General features: G+C 45.5%; 1 protein-coding gene across 2 annotated transcripts in view; it reads left to right on the forward strand.

Annotated features, from left to right (window-relative positions):
- Positions 1-16,150, forward strand: part of ITK (IL2 inducible T cell kinase) — a 40,678-nt gene extending 24,528 nt beyond the window's left edge. For both annotated transcript variants that reach the window (XM_024214192.1, XM_024214191.1), the window contains exons 6-17: positions 270-421; positions 1,681-1,746; positions 2,768-2,822; positions 4,825-4,904; positions 6,885-7,021; positions 8,222-8,296; positions 9,022-9,193; positions 10,235-10,451; positions 11,568-11,632; positions 11,724-11,842; positions 15,323-15,480; positions 16,046-16,150. In XM_024214192.1, coding sequence (XP_024069960.1) covers positions 270-421; positions 1,681-1,746; positions 2,768-2,822; positions 4,825-4,904; positions 6,885-7,021; positions 8,222-8,296; positions 9,022-9,193; positions 10,235-10,451; positions 11,568-11,632; positions 11,724-11,842; positions 15,323-15,480; positions 16,046-16,117 — 1,368 coding nt within the window. In that variant the 3' untranslated portion in view covers positions 16,118-16,150. The remainder of the gene's footprint in view (positions 1-269; positions 422-1,680; positions 1,747-2,767; positions 2,823-4,824; positions 4,905-6,884; positions 7,022-8,221; positions 8,297-9,021; positions 9,194-10,234; positions 10,452-11,567; positions 11,633-11,723; positions 11,843-15,322; positions 15,481-16,045) is intronic.
- Positions 16,151-18,162: the final 2,012 nt, after the last annotated feature.

Raw genomic sequence — 18,162 nt, forward strand, 5'->3', positions numbered from 1 at the left:
GCAGCACTGATAACCCGGCCTCATGTTGCTCCTTCCCCAGGCAGCCGGGGTTGCTGTTGTCCAGAAGGGCTGGGAATTTCTCAGTGATCCCAGCATCCCCCACCAGGGGCCTAGAGACTCAATCATTTTCCCATGTACATTTCCCAGCATCGGGAATATGAGCTCCACTATGGAGGGTACATTTCACCGACTTAGCAGTTAATGGCTACTTGCCCTTTATTTTTGTGGCTATAAATTCCGAGCCTGGTTATCGTTTTCCTTTTTTGCAGAGGTTGTTGCTAGACCCCAAGGAGGCTTTAGCAATGGCCATATATGACTACAAGGTTCAGAATCCCCAGGAGCTGACCTTACAGCGCGGTGAGGAGTACTACGTTCTCGACAACTCTGAGGATCATTGGTGGATGGTTCAGGATAAGAATGGGTAGGTACCTTTGTCCTAGCAGCGCCTAAGTCATCTGTAAATCTGCTGTGTGCGTCCATCACAAAACACACTCAATAAAAAAATGGCTGAGGGCCAGATTCTGGTACCCTTACTCACCTTGAGTAGCACCTTCCTCGAGGAGGGGTCCCATTGACTTCAGTGGAACAACTAATGGAAAAGGTAGCATTAGGAAATGCTTATGTATATGGAATCTGGCCTTTTCATTAAAACACATTCATTTTCATACCAACCCACAGCTGGCAACACAGGCCTACAGCTTTGGAAACCAGAATTCTGCAAAGCCTGCAGAGAATAAAGCCCAAACAGGAAGCAGAAGCCACTTAGCTCCAGTGTTTTCAGGATAATATTCTCCAGGTTACAGCACAGAACAGTTTTAAAGTGGCTGGATTAATCATATTAACCCTGCAGCTCCCAAGCAGCCTGGTTCCATAACCCTTGCTGAAAATGAGTAATTCAACTGAAACGCTGGGTCTATGTGTGAGTAAGAACTAGCCGCAGCCCTGAGCACAGAGCCATGTGTAACTGCATGGCCCTGGATACAGCACTGTGCCTACGGCTGGATGGGAGACGGTTTTCCTGTCTCATGAGAATTTGTGAGGTTTTGAAACTTTTTCCCATCCCAAATCAGGATGAAAAGTCAAAATCTCAAAAATTTGCATGAACAAAATAAAAAATCAGATTGGGCCAGTTGAATAGTTTTGTTTTGATGATGTCAAAACATTTCATTTTTTTTTTTACTATCAGTTAAGTTACATTTTGCAATGAAAAGTCGTTCCTACCCCAAACCCGAACGTTTTCTCTTTGGAACAACGTTGAAATGGAACGTTTTGACAGTTTTGAAACTTCTTTCAAATTGTTTTTAAGATGGGAAATTTGTTAAAAACCAACCCTTTCCCATAAACAGTTTCTGTTTCAACAAATTGGCGTTTTCCAACAAACCAATGTTTTGTTGGAAGATTTCTCAAACAGTTCTAACTGTGCCATAGGTACACCCCTTTCATTCACAAATCCTCCAGAACACTCCTTTTCAGCTGGGGTGGAGGGAATATGCTACATCAGCTCCTTACAAATTAATTTTTGTCTAGATTAATTTTTGGCTGGCATCCCTTAAAAACAGCAAGCAATTACAGAGCATGGAGTGAGGTTTCCTACAGACTAAAGTTTTCACAGCTGACAGTACATGTACAAAGAAACTCCTGGCTTTCTGATATATTGACATCCTAATCTCCTTTTAACAGTCACGAAGGATATGTACCAAGCAGTTACCTGGTGGAAAAATCACCAGACAACCTGCAAATATACGAGTAAGTAGCTTGAACTTGTTTCATGGGCCCTGACAGCTCCAGTGGCATTGATACTAACCTCCTTTGTAAGGTGCATTGAGAGCTAGTGATGAGAAGTACTATATAAGAACTAGGTAGTATTAATATTACAGCTACCGCTGAGTCAGTGAGCCTGAAGTCCCACTGTCTTGCACGTTGCGTAGTCATTATGACACTTGTTTGGGTAATGTTTGACAGCCACACAGAACAGACCTATATGATCATACTAGTTAGAAGACAGTGGAATCAGGTCCTGTGAGCCTGTCTTGTAACATCACACAAATGAATAGGGAACTGCAGCATTCTGACCTTACCCTTGATGTTATTCTTGGACAGTCTCATTTTATACTTCTGATGCAGTGATAATGTTAGTTCAAGTCAGTAACTCTTTCCCATTATTAATAAAACTAGGGCTGGTTAAAAATGGGAATTTTCTTCCGTGGACAAATTTTGCACAAAACCAAATATTTTTGTTTGGGGCGAAAGTTTTCCCTACATTTTAGATTGTTGTCAATGAAATGATTTGAGATTAAAAAAGGGAGTGGGCGGAGGGGAAGGGGAAAAATCCCACAAAACCCAAAACACACGTTTTTGTTTCGGTTCAAATCAAAAGGAAACTAATTGTTCAAACCGATTCATTGAAAACCATCAGGAAAATATGAACGATGGAAACATTTTCTTGAAAGTTTTCATATAATTCAAAGATATTTTTCCATCAAAATTCTTTTCCATGAAACATTTTTGACTGGCCCTACTTTATAGGCTTGATATTAGCCTTTACAAAATGTATTACATCCCTTGAGTTAACTGGCAATCTAAAGACATGAATATTAATTCACAGCAAATATTGGCAGTTCCATGGTATATTTTCTTCATTGTTATGCTGCAAGTTGCTCGCTGACATTTTAAAAATGGCTTTGTTTATGCAAGCTAAACAAGGCAATATATGATGATTAGTCCAAATAGCCTGGAATTGCTGACTGAGTCTTTTTGATGCTTTCAGATGGTACAATAAGAATATCAGCAGAAGCAAAGCAGAAATACTCCTCAAAGATGAGGTAAAGTGGTGTTACTTTTTGAATGAATTTGGAAAGCAATGAGTTTGTTTAGACTCCAGTTTGCTTAAAGATATTGCATATGAGGAAGGAAGTTAGGTGACTCCCAGTGGGTTAAGGAATTCTATTTTGCCTCCAGAGGCCTGGATTCCTGGTTGCCAACGTCAATGAGTTTGTTGGTCTGGAGTTAGTCCCTACAAAACATTTGTCTCTCCATATACCCCATAATTGAGCTTGGCTGGCTGTCTCCGCTTGACATGGGGCCCTGGACTGGAATTGCAAGGAGTGCTCTGCAGGTCAGGAGTGAGGTGCCATGGCAAAGCTCTGCAGGGGAAATTTATACAGCTCCTGCCCACTCTACAGCCCTAATCCTGACAAGGGGTCCTCATGAGTGAACCCCTCCACCTATGCAGATCCCCAATGGGGCTCCATGCAAGTGCCTGCCAAAGTCAGCTGGCAACCTAAAGCTAATGTCAATAAACAGCTCAGGCCGCTCGTTCTCATGAGCACATTTGGCCACATTTCTGTATTCTAAATATGGTTTTTGTTATTCCAAGTTTTCCCTGGTTGGTGGGAAGGGAGGTGGCTTAGCTACACCACATGACTCTGCATAGCCCTTGCAGAAAGAGTTCCGGTGATATCTCCTCCTGGAAAACGCCCACGGACATATCCAGAATAGTGCCACCAGCATCACAAAGAGAATGTCCCTCTGCATTTTCCAGGGAAACAGTATGGTGTCAAATGAATAACAATGTTTAATTCATGCATGCAGCGTAGTTGTAGCTGTAACGGTCCCAGGATATTAGAGAGTCAGGGCAGGTGAGGTAATATCTTTTATTGCACCAACTTCTGTTGTTGAGAATGACCCGCTTTGGAGCCACACAGCGCTCAACCTGAAGCAGAGCTCTGTGTGGCTCGAAAGCTTCTCTCTCTCACCAACAGAAGTTAGTCCAATAAGAGATATTACCTCACTCACCTTGTCTTTAATATTTAATTAATGACAAATATGGAAAAGATCCTGTGGGTTGCCCGGGCTATCCTAAGCTCCTGCAGTATTTCTGTGCCTGCTGTCACCCAGAGTGTGGTATAAGGAAAGGGCCAAACATGTTTCAAAATAATAAAAAACTTTCCTTGCCTCTCCGTAGCTTTTGTGTGAGCACCTTCCCTTTCCAAACAGATGCTCCATAATAACAAGGACTGGTCAAATGTTTTCCTTCATAACTGTTAGTGAAAGGAAAACTGGGGTTTCAACTAAACAAAATTTTTAAAAAAAAGGTTTCTGCTTTCCACAGAAATTTTTGCTGTTTCATCAAAACACTGAACGCCCCGAAACTGAGATGTTTTGGCTGAACACCAGAACATTTCAGTTTCTGATATTTTACCGAAGTAAATTTCAGTGGAAAGAGGAAAAAATAATTTGTCAGAATTTTCTCCATTAAACCAAACCCCATTTTCTGACCAGTTCTAGTAACAGCAGAGCAAAAGAGCAAGGTTTTGTTTCTCTGAAAAAATGGCATTTCGGTGGAAATAAAAACCTGTGTGAGCTGGGTTTGTGTTTTGAAAATTTCCTATAAACTCCTACGGGAGGTGTCCAGGCGCTGCTCAGGGAGCTGGTTTCTCCTGTTTCTCACACCAGCGTGACTGCACCGTGGGTTGTAGCTGAGGCATATTTGTCTCAATGACGGTTAGCTGTTCGAGCTCCTCCAGAACGTGTGGCTCTGCATGTGGGCGACTTTTGGCCAGCATTTCCCATCATGAATGGTGAGAGGGAGGGCAAGAAGTGTTCAGAGCAACTCATGCCAGATACATGCTCCAAGTCTCATTGATCAAAGGGGTTGTTATTATTATTAATCAGTTATATCACAGTAGCACCTGGAGTCCCAGCCAAGGACAGAGCCCCATTGTGCTTGGCGCTCACGGACATGTAGTAAAGTGACATACCCCCAACCTGTTTCTACTCATACTGTGCATCTAACCTCCCTTCTTCCTTCTACTCTTGGTGCAGGGTAAGGAAGGTGCCTTCATGGTGAGAGATTCGAGGCAGCCTGGCATGTACACGGTCTCCGTTTTCACCAAGGCATTAAGGTACAGTTGAGCTCTGCAGGTTTCTGCATTGATTAAGTGGCTTCAGCCAGCAACTTATGTGGGAGTCTGAACATCCAGAGTCACTTCTGCTCCTAAAGGAAGAACTCAGGGAGAACCATAATGCTTCTGAAAAAGAGGGATGAACACCTGCAGGCATAGAGCTCTGGCAAACTACACAGAGCAACATACATTGGCGAAAACACAAATATGGCTGTGCTCTTGCAAACCCGTACGCACACCGCTTTACGCATATGGATAGTCTCATTGATCCCAGGGTAGTACACATGTGCAAAGCTAGTCCCCTAAGTATTTACAGAATCACGGCCTACAAGGGGATTATACAGAATAGACACAACATGCCACTAGCAGGAAAGGTTTTGGTAATGAAGAAGAACGCCTAGTGTCAAAAAGCAGGAGTAGTGATAATTATGCTCACAGCCCATTCTCTGAGAGCTCCTGGCTGTGGTGGTCTGTAGCGTGCCGTGCTCCTTCGGCCTTCTCCAGTTGGTTTCCACATTTCCAGAGAGTTTCAGCTCTGGTGGGGCTTTTAGCTGCTGCATTCTTCCACGCAGGGTATCTGCGTAGTTCCTCTTCGCTACTGGAACCAGGTGCTGGTTCAGTGATCACTCAGCGCTTCAGGTGCTTGCACCTTAGTCTCTGTCCAGGTGCAACCAGCTGTGCCTAAGAAAAAGAGCTCTTTGTCTGGGAAGCTCAGCCCTTAAAGCAGTGTTGCCAAAAAGGGTGATTTTTCACCAGTTGGGCTAGTTTTTGAAGGCCTCCATGACAAAATACCTGGAATCGGTGACAGGCGACTTTTTGGGCTGCAAATTGTTCCCTGTGCTGAAATCTGGGGGATGTTACTAGGGCTTGTCGCCTTGTCTAGGTGACGGTGGTGGTGTGGCGGCAAAGCACCAGCGCATTAGAGGGGTGTGCGTGCAGAGCGCACCAGCAGCAGCTGCTAGGCTCTCAGAGGCAGGGCTCCATGCTGGAGCCAGCCCCTCCACTCACTCTGTCGGGCTCTCCTCTCTCAGGCTCTAGGAGGTAGAGCTTCCCATCAGGGCCAGCCCCATGCCTCACACGGTCCTGTCCCCAAGGGGTGAAGCTCCATACTGAGGTTCCCCTGTGGCTGTGTGGACATGGCGGTGCTGCACCGTAACTGCCCCATATGGACCCTGCTGGGGTGCTGTAAAGGCTATTCGGGGCTACTTGTCTCAGGTGATTTGCTAAAATTCCAGCTGTGAGGTTGGCAACATTGCGTCCCCAGTACCCCAAGGGAGACCTCTCTGTCTGTCCAGGTGAGGCTATCGGGGAAGTGAGAGAGTGAATAAGCAAGCAGGTGGTTTTGCTAATTTTTGTAGCTCACCCCTCTTGTTCCTCTTTCAATGTAATGGCTGTCTGCCCCATTGGTAGGCTTAAAATTAGCCCACTAATTCAGCAGCTGCAGGTTCTTCCCTTTGTGTGCAGGGGGACATCTTAGTTAGACCCAAAGGCAGAGTTTCTCCACGCCCTGTTTGTGAGCTCCAGGTTTCATCTTAGCTTTGCGTTTCTCCCTTAAAGGTGAACCTCTTCTTCCTGCCGTCAAAGGGCAGGTCTCCACGCTAGGGAGTAACAGAACACACCATTTACAATTCTAATACATTACAGCACACCCCTGGGAATCCTGGGTCACAAACATACTTTTCCAAATTGTTGGATTCTGCTATGGATATTTGTAATCTTGACTCCAGGAAGAAGAGCAGAAAGAAGGTTTAACCAACACATGGCTTATGTCGTGCCATGTAGATGCAAAGCTCTGTTGACACCTTGTATTCCGTGGACTTTTTTCCCCCGGGTGCCGCCAAATATTACAGAAATTCAGGCACAGAACAATTAGGAAAATCTTGGCAGTGTGAGACTGCTCTTGCCTCTTCCCTTCATCTCCCCTACTTCTGGGGTTTTGTTGCTGCCTCTTATTCTTACAGAATATGTCTTCTTTTTCAGCAACGACAACAACCCAGTTATCAAGCATTATCACATCAAAGAGACTGATGAGAACCCCAAGCGGTATTACTTGGCAGAAAAGCACGTGTTTGACTCCATCCCCGAACTCATCAACTACCACCAGCACAACGCAGCAGGTGAGTGCTGTTTTCCCATGCAGTTGAGAAGAGTGAAGGCTCTCAGGACTTCTGCTCTTAAGTTGAAATGCTCAGTTGAGTGAGTCCCTTTCTGTCTCACTTCTGGCAGCTGTTTAGGGGGAGGCTAAAGATCCCATGACACTTTCTGATGACAGTAAAGGGTTAATCTCAACATAGTTTCTAACATTACCTCTCAACTGCAGCAGGTTCTAATGTCTAAGGCAGTGTGTGATCTACTGTAGATTTCATAGTGGCTGCACTGGCATACAATACACAGCCCCTGTACTGCCTGTATCCACCCTTTGACATTACAAAGCTCACAGAGATGCCTTGTGCATGAAAGATGGCCTCTAAATATCAGGTACCACATGATATTGCAGCAGAAATCAAACGTCAGATAATGGAGACGTCTAATTTACGTAGCACCTGTTTAGTGACTGAGCAAAAATGAAGGTTCTGGCTGATGTAGATCAGAAACTGCTTCCTTCGAGCAGACAGGAAGTCACAACCCTTGACGCGAACAGAGATTCGGCTGCCACCAAGTGGGATTGAGCAGTCACTGCAATGCACTGACCACAGCTAATGCCCTCAGAGCAGGACTTCTCAATTCGTGCTTCTCTAAGAATAGAAAGTTATTTCTAGAAAACACTAGGGTTAGAAATAAAAGACCAGCTTGGGTCACCAGTTGGGTCATTCAATCTGCTTTTTGCAGAACTACTCATTATATGGACAGTACCTCGTTTCTGACCGACATTGTACCAAATCCCTTCTTGACGAGCTGAAGTGGAGCACTTGGAGCACCTTTTGTGGTTGTAAATTTCATAGTTGCTCTTGCTGTTAAGAATATTTCCCTAACACCTGCCCCAAACTTTTCCAGTGACATTAATGAAGACTATGCAAACCCTTCCACATTCTGCTCTAGCAAAGCGTCACATACACATTCTCTGATTCAGCAACCCTGACTGAGGACACAATGGCAAGTGTCCCAGTACCTTTTAATCCAGTACAAAATACTAAAACACCTACCTCGGACCTCCCAAAGGTAGCTTTTGCATGGACTGGTACACATTTACTGTCATTCATTTCTTTGCCAGTTTCCAGTGATCAGACATTGCTATGGTGGTATGTGACCTTTGCACTTTTTGCACCATGTTAGTCAGCTGCACTAACCTGGGGTCCATATTTTCCTCCGTGATCCAGGTCTCGTCACTCGTTTGCGGTACGCTGTTTGTTCCTGGAGAGAAAAGGCCCCTATCACTGCAGGACTGAGCTACGGTAAGGAGTTATTCCCCGGCCTATACTTCTCTTGCCTTGAGATAGCATGTTCATCCCCCGGAGCGCAGGTTGGCTCTGTGAGCCTGAATCTCCTTGTGGAGACCTCCCAGCAGTAACTGGCAGTCTTTACACTCAGACATTTCCAAGAGAGATGACAAGACTTTGAAAGAACTTGTAGGCACCACAACAGGCACATTGTCGATTAAAGGAGCCTCCTGGGAGAAACTGAATAGCTTCCAGTCCTGTTTAAGTCAATATTACATACTGAAGTGAGTGCAGAAGCAAGACCGTTCATCTTCCCAAGTAACCTGTGATGCTGCCATCTGTGAGAGTTGGGGGCCATGTGATGGGCCCATTGTTGTTGTACATTGTTTCCTACAGTAATATTATTGTTATCGTCATCATTGTAATTCCTAGAGGCTCCAACTGACATCAAGGCCCAGTTTTGCTCGGTGCTGCATATATTCATATGCAGAGATTGTCCCTGCCCTGAAGAATTTACAGTCTAAATAGACAAGACAGACACCGGGTGGGAAAAAGGAATAATTATTATCCCAGGTTTTCAGATGGCAAAGTGGAGTACAGAGAGGTTAAGTGATTTGCCCAAAATTACCCAGGCAGAAGCAGATCACCTGAATACTAGTTCAGTGCCTTACCTGCAAGTCCATCCTTCCTCAGAAGTTACTGGTAGATCTTTACTCCTTTTGTCCCCTTACTGTTAACAGGAAAATGGGTCATAAATCCTTGGGAGCTAACATTTGTGCAGGAGATTGGCAGCGGTCAGTTTGGGCTGGTCCATCTTGGCTACTGGCTGGATCAGACTAAAGTCGCTATAAAGACCATTCGCGAAGGAGCAATGTCAGAAGAGGACTTTATTGAGGAGGCCCAAGTCATGATGTAAGTGGCCACTCTGTATTCTCAGCTGATATATTGTGGGCATGCTCAGAAGGACAGAAAAAATAAACCCAACCAAGGTTCAGAGCACCCTATTGAAACATTAAAAAAATATCATGTAAACTAAACTGTGCTTAGATGCTGGCTTGTTTATTAGAAAGATGTGTATAAAAGCATGTGCTGTAGCAGTTACTGGCCAGGGGAACTTTTAGTGTGAGAGAATGTGTCTATTCTTCTACCAATACCCCAAATGTCCTGCTAGATCACTGTTTCTTCATAACAGGGATGTGGGGTTCTGGACAAAAAATGGCTTTTTGACAAAAACTGCCACAAGAAGAAATTTCATTTAAACTTTTTTGGCTTTTGTTGAAAAAAAAAAACCCAAACAATTTTCGATTTTTGGCAATCCGAATTTTTGTTTTGTGCTTTTTTGACAAAAAACAGAACAAAATCCATTTTATTTGAACGTGTTCATGGAAAAAACACCACCTTTTTTGACCAGTTGTTCCTGGGGGTGTTTTGGGTGCACAGAATGTGTCAGCAAGTCTTGTGCAATACTTTTCTGACCATACATCTGTGTACTCACGTTGAATGTGAGTGTGACCATATTGAAAAGACAAATGTATTAGGTAATTGTAAAGTGCATATGTAAAAGGAAGGGCAGGAAGAGTGTGGAGGCTGGGATGCTTTGATTCGCACCATTAGACTTTCGTCACATACATTGACTCTTCGATAGCCTGGTTCTGATCTCATTTACATCGGTGTAAATCCAGAATAACTCTGTTGAAGTCAATGTTGATACATCAGTGCTGAACTCGTGTGATGTTAGAATCCGCCCCTAAATTCCCTCTTTTATGTTCACACTTGTCCATCTCACAGCAAGAGCTGCTTACGCTTAGCATAGGGAAGGTTGCAGTGACACTCACAAGGTTTGTTACTGTATAGTGTTTGGGGCATATATTTATGATAATTTCTGTGAGCGATAGCAGATCCTATGAGCCCACCTCACTCTCCTCTCCCCCACATTTATTTTGTTCCGTGCAGGAAGCTCTCTCATCCCAAGTTAGTCCAGCTGTATGGCGTGTGCATGGAACAGGCTCCCATATGCCTGGTGTTTGAGTTCATGGAGCATGGCTGTTTGTCGGATTACCTCAGAAACCAGCGGGGCAGCTTCTCCAAGGAAACCCTCTTAGGGATGTGCCAAGATGTGTGCGAAGGGATGGCTTATCTGGAGCAAGATTCTGTCATTCACAGAGACCTGGTATGTCCCCCGTAAACTGTCTTGTTCTCTGAGCCAGCCAGGATTGGTTAATGTCTTGAGATTTCCCCCTTGCCTCATTTCAGCTCCCTCACCCTCCCGTGTATCTGTTGGAGGAGGATCTGCCATCTCTCCTCATTGCAGAGCAGTCTGGATTAGCCTATACAAGGCATTTTCACCCCCAATTGTTCCCTGCATCGGCCCAGTGGCTTCTGGCTGAGCCTGAGTGCGTGCTAAGCCCAGAGGAGACTATGATATAGCAGGGAGTGAGGGAAGCACTCCAGTGGAAGAGGCATCCTCTGGGGCCCTGTCTACTCTCCTTTGCTGGAGGCCTAGAATTGCATTTGGGGGAGGAGGCAGGGGGCAAAGACCCACCCTCTCCTGTGCTGCCTCTTCCCCTCACTGCTAACTCCAGCTCCGTCAGTTTGGTGGTGCTGGCAACTCTGAGATGAACAAAGTGTTCATGTCTAAGATCAGGGAAGAAGTCAAAGCTCTGTCATCTTCCAGGGTGCGCTGTTACTAACCCCCCTCCTCTGGTATAGTCCCTTTAATTAACCAGTGGTCCCATGGCCAACCATGGATCTCTGCCATGTATAATTCCATTGCTCGATACAAACGTTGCAGCTGCTGTTTCATGTTACATCAGTCGCTTTTTAAAAGCTGTGTTTGAGAAATGTATTTGTTGCTGTAGAAGAGGGACTGGATTACTCAGCTCAGGTTGCTCCTGATTCCCAGGGAGTGGGGGGGGGGGATAGTTATCGATTGTTTGGCAAACCCAAGCTTAGACAGCATCTGGGTCAGTGGGTAGTTGCCTGAATTTTTAATGGATGGAGAAATAAAAGAGCTGAGCAAACTACAGGTCAAACTTCCCCATGTAGGACTTTCTTAACAACAGGGAAGCACTGAAGTTAAACTGAACTGGAAATTATAGCATTTAAATTGTCTGACCCCATCTCACTATGCGATGTCACTTTTACTCTCCACAGTGCTCAGCTAGACAACATTTCTATGGGGAAATTAAGCAGTTCTTTAAATATCGTTTGTCTATAAGAGGACAAGAATCACAGCAGAGAAACCTTAAGTACTAATGATCTTCCTGTATTTCTCCCTTTTTTACAGGCAGCTCGGAATTGTTTGGTAGGAGAATCCCAAGTCGTCAAAGTGTCGGATTTTGGAATGTCGAGGTAACGTAGCATGTGTGTGGCCTATGAAATGTGACACCTGAGCTTTAACACTGCGTGTCACTGAGCGTGCTCTGCTCTTTGTCTGTTCCAGGTATGTCCTTGATGATCAGTACACTAGCTCCACGGGCACCAAATTCCCAGTCAAATGGTCTGCCCCAGAGGTTTTCTCCTACTCCAACTACAGCACCAAGTCTGATGTCTGGTCATTTGGTAAGAACCTTTTATCAGAATGGGGGAAATTCAGTAAGCTGCAAATCGGATAATCACCGGGAGCTTGATGCTGAAGGGAAGCCCTTATTCCGGCAGAACACTTGCTGGATTCCGTGGGTCTTTTGTCTGCATAAAGACTGCAGGGGCACTAAATCCTTTGTTCTCAGGACAAAAGAGAAAGAACAATAAACTAGTTAGGCTTTGTGGGGTACTGCAAATCCAACCTGCTGCACCTTTGCAGTACTGCAGCTCCAGATACTGTCTCAGGTTCAGGAGGCCCGGGGCTGCTACACATGGAGTGTCCAAGATGAGAATGGAGGTGCACTGACAGGGAACTGTAAGGGAACCGGAGTGGAGCCTATGCTATGTCAGCCTTGGACAATGATGTTTTATTCAGAACTCACCGCCGCCTGAGATTTACGCTGCTCACGCCATTTGCTTTATGTACATCTAAAACGTTACTTCTCCCTTCATGCTCTTTTCTCACCTGACCTGCTCTCAGGTTTCCTGGGCCGCTCTGTGACTTGCATTTGTTCCTAACTCTCCCTTCTGCACCCTCACCCCTAAGAAAGCCACTGGACAGTTTTTCAAAGTGCTAACGGCAATGACCTCAGTCCGAACAAAGGCTAATCCATGGCATGTCACTCTTGGCCACTAAAGTGTTGGGCAGATTCCCAGCCAGCATGCGAATCCCGGCTCTGCGAAATGACTCCATGCCGCGTGCTGTGCATGGCTTGAAGTCAGGGAGGCTACTCAGAACATTAAGCACTGTGCCCAGGCCTACATGTTGCAGGAGTGGGCCTCAAACTATTGTGTGCTCAAGAATCTCCTCCTTACTTTGTCCCGCTACGTAGTTTGAAGTAATTTTGCTTATGAACCCCCGTTGGATGGTTATTAGACTGTCAGTGGGAGTTGGGTGCCTCAGTCTCTTAGGCAGCTTTGAAAATCCAAGCCGGAGGTTTTTGGGATGGGGCTATGTCTACAGTGCTGAGCCTTCTGTCATCCCTCATTAAACACACCCGAAAGAATAACAGTTGATAATAGAACTGACCGTGACATCCTACAGCATCCTGGCTATTGTGGAGCTGTGACCCAGGGAGAAATGTGCTTTGAAGGACAGGTTTGGTTTATGTTCTTCTACTCAACCATTCAGAAATGAGTATGGACAATAAGTTAGGAGAGGATTTTCTATCTAAATCTGCCCCTTTAAGGGCTATACAGCTCCCACCAACTTTTGCGTAGTTTGACATTATTTGCAGTATTTTGTAGAGCCAAGCTGGGGAAAGTTGATTTAGTTTTATCTAAAGATAGAATGACACATTTGTGGGGCTTATTTGCATTGCACGGCTCTCCTCTGTGAAATTTGCAGACGCCACTGTTGAATGTCCGTCTGACTTATTATCTCCCCTGCAGCGGGGTTTGCATAGAGGATTCCTCTGTCATGTCATGGCATCATGTCCCTGGGAGTCTTTGTGCTCCATTAATCTGCTCTGTTGGGATTGAAACCATCCTGCTGTGACCAGGCTAAAAGAACTGGACATGAGAACTGACTTCCCAACTCTAGGAACCTGCACATTGGGGGAGTTCAGATATTTCGGTTATTTCGCAATAAACCCAGTCTCATAGGCCAGGCCCAGCATCCCCTCTGCTAAAGCGTGGTCTGGTGTGGTTGAAATACTGACACCCTTCTCCCTGTTTAAGAATCAACAGTGCTGGGAACTGGACCTTGTTGAGCAAAAATGAAGCTGTAGGCGACGTGTATTTATTCCAGATGTATCCTTCTGTCTGGCTACATCAATCCCTCCTTTTTATAACTTCCTTGGCACATGTACTGCCACACAGGCATATCAGGCAACTGCCCGAATCAACCCTGACAAGAGTCAAAATAACTTTTGTTCATTGTATTTATAAGGTCTCCCTACACGACTGCAACATAGTTTGTCATCATTTTCCTATGCTTGTCTCTCTTCCACCCCACTCCTCCTATGCCTTTGTGTATCTTTGTTTCTTTCTCCAAGTGAGATGAGACCGTACATTTCCTGCCATCCTTTCTGCTAACTCCCTCTGATATTCTGTCCCAGTGAATTCCTTTGGTATTCATGAGGAGGTAAAATATGCACCATACTCCCTTAGAAATTCCATCACAATTTCACATGCATTCATCACAGTTCATGACAACTTGCCATCTCTTCTGGTGAGCAGTTCCCATAGCTGAGGCTCGGGTGGCTAATTTGACCTGTTCACATTTTATTTCATAGTTTTGCTCCTGCTCATTTGACAAAATACGAACTAAATCATGCTTGTGAGGCATCTGGTACTGCAGTCATGGCTGCTGGAGATGTGCCTCTCCTAGATGCAGTTCATTAAAGGGAAAAACATCATACAAACTAAACTAGCAATGAAGAGTGAGCTCTCCGTTACCCTTCCACTTCTCAGGATGAATATATACCTCCACTTCCTCTGTGAACCTTATGTGCACCTTCAGCTAACTCACCTTCCTCTCCAAAGCCTGGGAGATCAAATGAACGCTGTAGTGTTCCTTGAAAGTGAATAAGCCCTGGCTCCATCTGACCAAGTGGGGAAAGCAGTCCTGGAGTCTCACCTTCCAGCACATGGCTACAGATGCAGACATTGAGTTGCAGAAAGACTAAGGGTCAGACTGTTAAATGTATTTAGGTGCCTAAACCCTACAGCTCTCAATGGGAGTCAGGCATCTAACTAACATTACAAATCTGGCCCTAAGAGACTTGCCTAAGGTCACGTGATAAGTCAAAGAGTGAGCTGGGAGCAGAATCACAATAATAATACCTTGGTTTGAGCATTGGCCTGCTAAACCCAGGGTTGTGAGTTCAATCCTTGAGGGGGCCACGTAGGGATCTGGGGCAAAATCAGTACTTGGTCCTGCTAGTGAAGGCAGGGGGCTGGACTCGATGACCTTTCAAGGTCCCTTCCAGTTCTAAGAGATAGGATATTATTATTAGTAGTAGTAGTAGATCTCATAGTACTTTACAATCCTAACTTCCATTTCTTTAAACTGCCTTAAACACTAGATAGTCCCCCCCGCACCCCGTCACCATAATCTGCCAGCATATGGAAGGGAACAGGTACAGTAATCTCTCAAAGTAGAGCAGTTCAACCCAGCTCTTCTTCACTCAACTGCTGTAGACAGAGCATGCTTGGTTCCTGTGGGATGGGTGGGGGAATGAGGAAAGGCTTGTGTCTCAACGACTCTTCGGGCTGATGAGGGAGAGAGATGTGGGTGTTTTCCAGAGGGGAGTCTGATCTAGTGTTCCTCAGCTGGAAGAATGGTGGCCACAGCCTGGGCTCTTCAGGGATGGGGAGTTAAAGCAGATAAAAATGGTGGGCTTTGGGGGAGCTGATTGGGGTGATGAGGACCCTTCAAACCAACTGTTGGGGAGGGATGTTTTGGGCAGGTCACTGTTGCTCCTTTACTACCATTTCCTTTTTTGTTTGTTTCAGGAGTGTTGATGTGGGAGGTCTTCAGCGAAGGCAAAATCCCTTACGAAAACCGGACCAACGCAGAGGTGGTGGAAGAAATCAATGCAGGACTCCGGCTATATAAACCCAAGCTGGCCTCCAAGGCCATGTATGAGCTCATGAGCAGCTGCTGGAACGCGGTTAGTACTGTAGCCTACGCAGGCAAGATATGATCCCTTCCCCCTTGTCTTCACTAGGAAAAATGGTGTGTTCTTAACTCGAGTTAGCTAACATGAGGCAAAATCCTAGGGACAAAGCAGTGTGTAGTTTTCACACAAGTTAACAGGTCACAGTAAACCCTAGGCTCCACCATGGACTTTAACTTGACCTACTAACTCATGTAACAACTGCAAGCTGCCTTGTCTTCACTAGGATTTTAACTCATGCTAGCTATCGCCAATTAAGAACACACCCTGCGGGTCCAACTTTAGAGGGGCAGAAGTCAAAGCCAGTCAGCCATTATTGGGCCAACTTCTCTGCTGACAGAAAGGAGACATAAATCAGAGGGAGAGCAGCCCTGAACGCACGAGGTCACATTTGCTTCCCATGACGATTTCAGTCACATTTTCACTTTTATTTTTCCCCTTTAAGAATTGAGTCTATCTTTGTTCCCATTCAGCCTCAGGCCCGTTACAAGGTTCTCTCTCTTACCCTGTAACCCTTTTCAAGTAGGAGTTTAATGCTGTTATTTTCTTTCTCCCTCAGAGGAAAGAAGACCGACCCCCCTTCTCTATCCTGCTCTATCAGCTTAGTGAGATCTCTGAATTTGACCTTTAAGCAGGACACCGGCTCACTGAGTGAAGCTGACCAAGAAGCTGGAGTGGGCAGACTACAGAGTTTTCCCTACAGAAAGCATTAACAAAATCCCTCCTACCAGAGATAATGGTACTAGCCAGGTTGGGGCAGAGGCCTGAACTTCCAGCCAGGCCAATCCTTTTCAAGAGCTCCACGTTGAGAAGATGGAGACAGCCGTTTGGTTTAAGACTCTCACAAACCAGCCCAATGATTTAGCGAAGATCCCAGAGCCAGACGACCCAACACGCCAATTTCTCATGAGGATAATAAGGATCAGTGTGTGGCCTCAGAGCTCAGGTATCTGGCATTGTGATTTTAACCCTGGAAGCACCCAAATGAAAGGAAACTTTAGCCTGCCTTGAGAAATGTGTCTCATCACTGACAAGGAGAGATCTATGTAAGATATTATTACCTCATCCACCTTCTCTCTCTAAGCACCATTCAGATGCTTCCAAACTTGCCTGTGTCACAGCCGGTCTGGAGCAGAAAAGGATGGATGGATTAACTGGGACCAGGACACACAGATCCAACAAGTGTTCTGGCTGAGCGTAGCCATTGCATCCTGTATGTTGAAGGGTTAAGACGGTGTCGTCTCTTAGCATGATTCGCTCTGCAGCTCTGGAGTAAGGGGTGTAGGATTCTGGAGAGTGTCAAGTAGAAGGGAGTGTCCAAGTAATAGGAACATAGTACCTGAGAAAACTGTGAAAGAAACTATAAGGTCTTTCAAATGTTATATTGTTGGGGGGGGGGAATACAAATAAAACCACACACGCAGACTTTCTGGTGCAGTTGGGGATGTCTGTGGGGGACAAACAAAGCTGAAGAATGTGTGTGTCAAAACTCTCAGCAAGACTTCTACATAAGAAAAAAAATGTGGCCTCCAAAGATCTCTTTCAGCTTGAACACCAAGGGACAACTTGGCAACGTACTGGGCAGATCACGTCTTTACCTCTTCTGTGAACAAAAATTATTGAGCCTTCTGGACACTTTTAAAATCAGTGGATTTACACAGGTGTTACTGAGACCAGACTCTGTCCCATACAGCATATACAGCCACTGACACAATCATTTGCCTAGTTGTGTGGAAAATGCTGGCCTGTATTTTATAATCCAAGCTCCTACATGAATTGGATGGACCGGGTATTTCATATTGTGTTGGTCTCAGTGTGGTAGTATTAGAAGAAGCTATGTACCATGTACCCAGCATACTTTAACTTAACTAATATTCTAGGAAAACCCAGGGACATTCTTTTTTATGTAACCAGTCTCAAAACCAGAGGGCAAGCTTTGTTAATCCCCAGGATTGCTAAATAAGATCTGGGACTTTTTGCTGAGCATTAGGAATAACAGGAAGAGTCTTGAAGAAGCAGTATATAATGTGTATATATATCTATTTTTAATGTTACTCTGTTCAGTTCTTTGTTAGCCACTAGGTCCTGGAATCTCTTCCAGCTTTACAGGTGTATGCTAGGCACTGTTCCTAACTTATTCATCTCCCACATTTGATTTTGTTCTGCATTAATTTCTTAGCTATACACATGTGAAACTTCATCAGGAAACGTTTTTGCAGGCAAGCCATCCTCATGTACAAACCAGAGACGGGTCTGACCCAGCACCTTGGATCCGAACGCCACCAAAAGGTGGGGATGTTTGGCCCCAGATCCAAACTCCACTACTGCCCCTGTCTGTTTGATAGTCTGAACCAAAACCTGGGGCACAGGGCCGGTGCAAGGAAGTTTCGCGCCCTAGGCAAAACTTCCACCTTGCGTCCCCGCCCCCCTCTGCCCTGAGGTGTCCCCCCCGCGGCAGCTCCCCCACGGGGAGCCGTGCGGCAGCTCCCCACCCCAGCTCACCTCTGCTCTGCCTCCAGCCCAAGCATGCTGCCCCCACTCTAATTCTCCTCCCCTCCCAGGCTTGCGGCGCCAAACAACTGATTGGCGCCGCAAGCCTGGGAGGCGGGAGAAGTGGAGCAGCGACGGGATGCTCGGGGAGGGGGCATAGCAGAGGTGAGCTGGGGTGGGGAGCCC

This window comes from Terrapene carolina, unplaced genomic scaffold, assembly GCF_002925995.2.
Source record: "Terrapene carolina triunguis isolate 2854851 unplaced genomic scaffold, T_m_triunguis-2.0 Scaffold629, whole genome shotgun sequence".
Lineage (NCBI taxonomy): Eukaryota > Metazoa > Chordata > Testudines > Emydidae > Terrapene > Terrapene triunguis.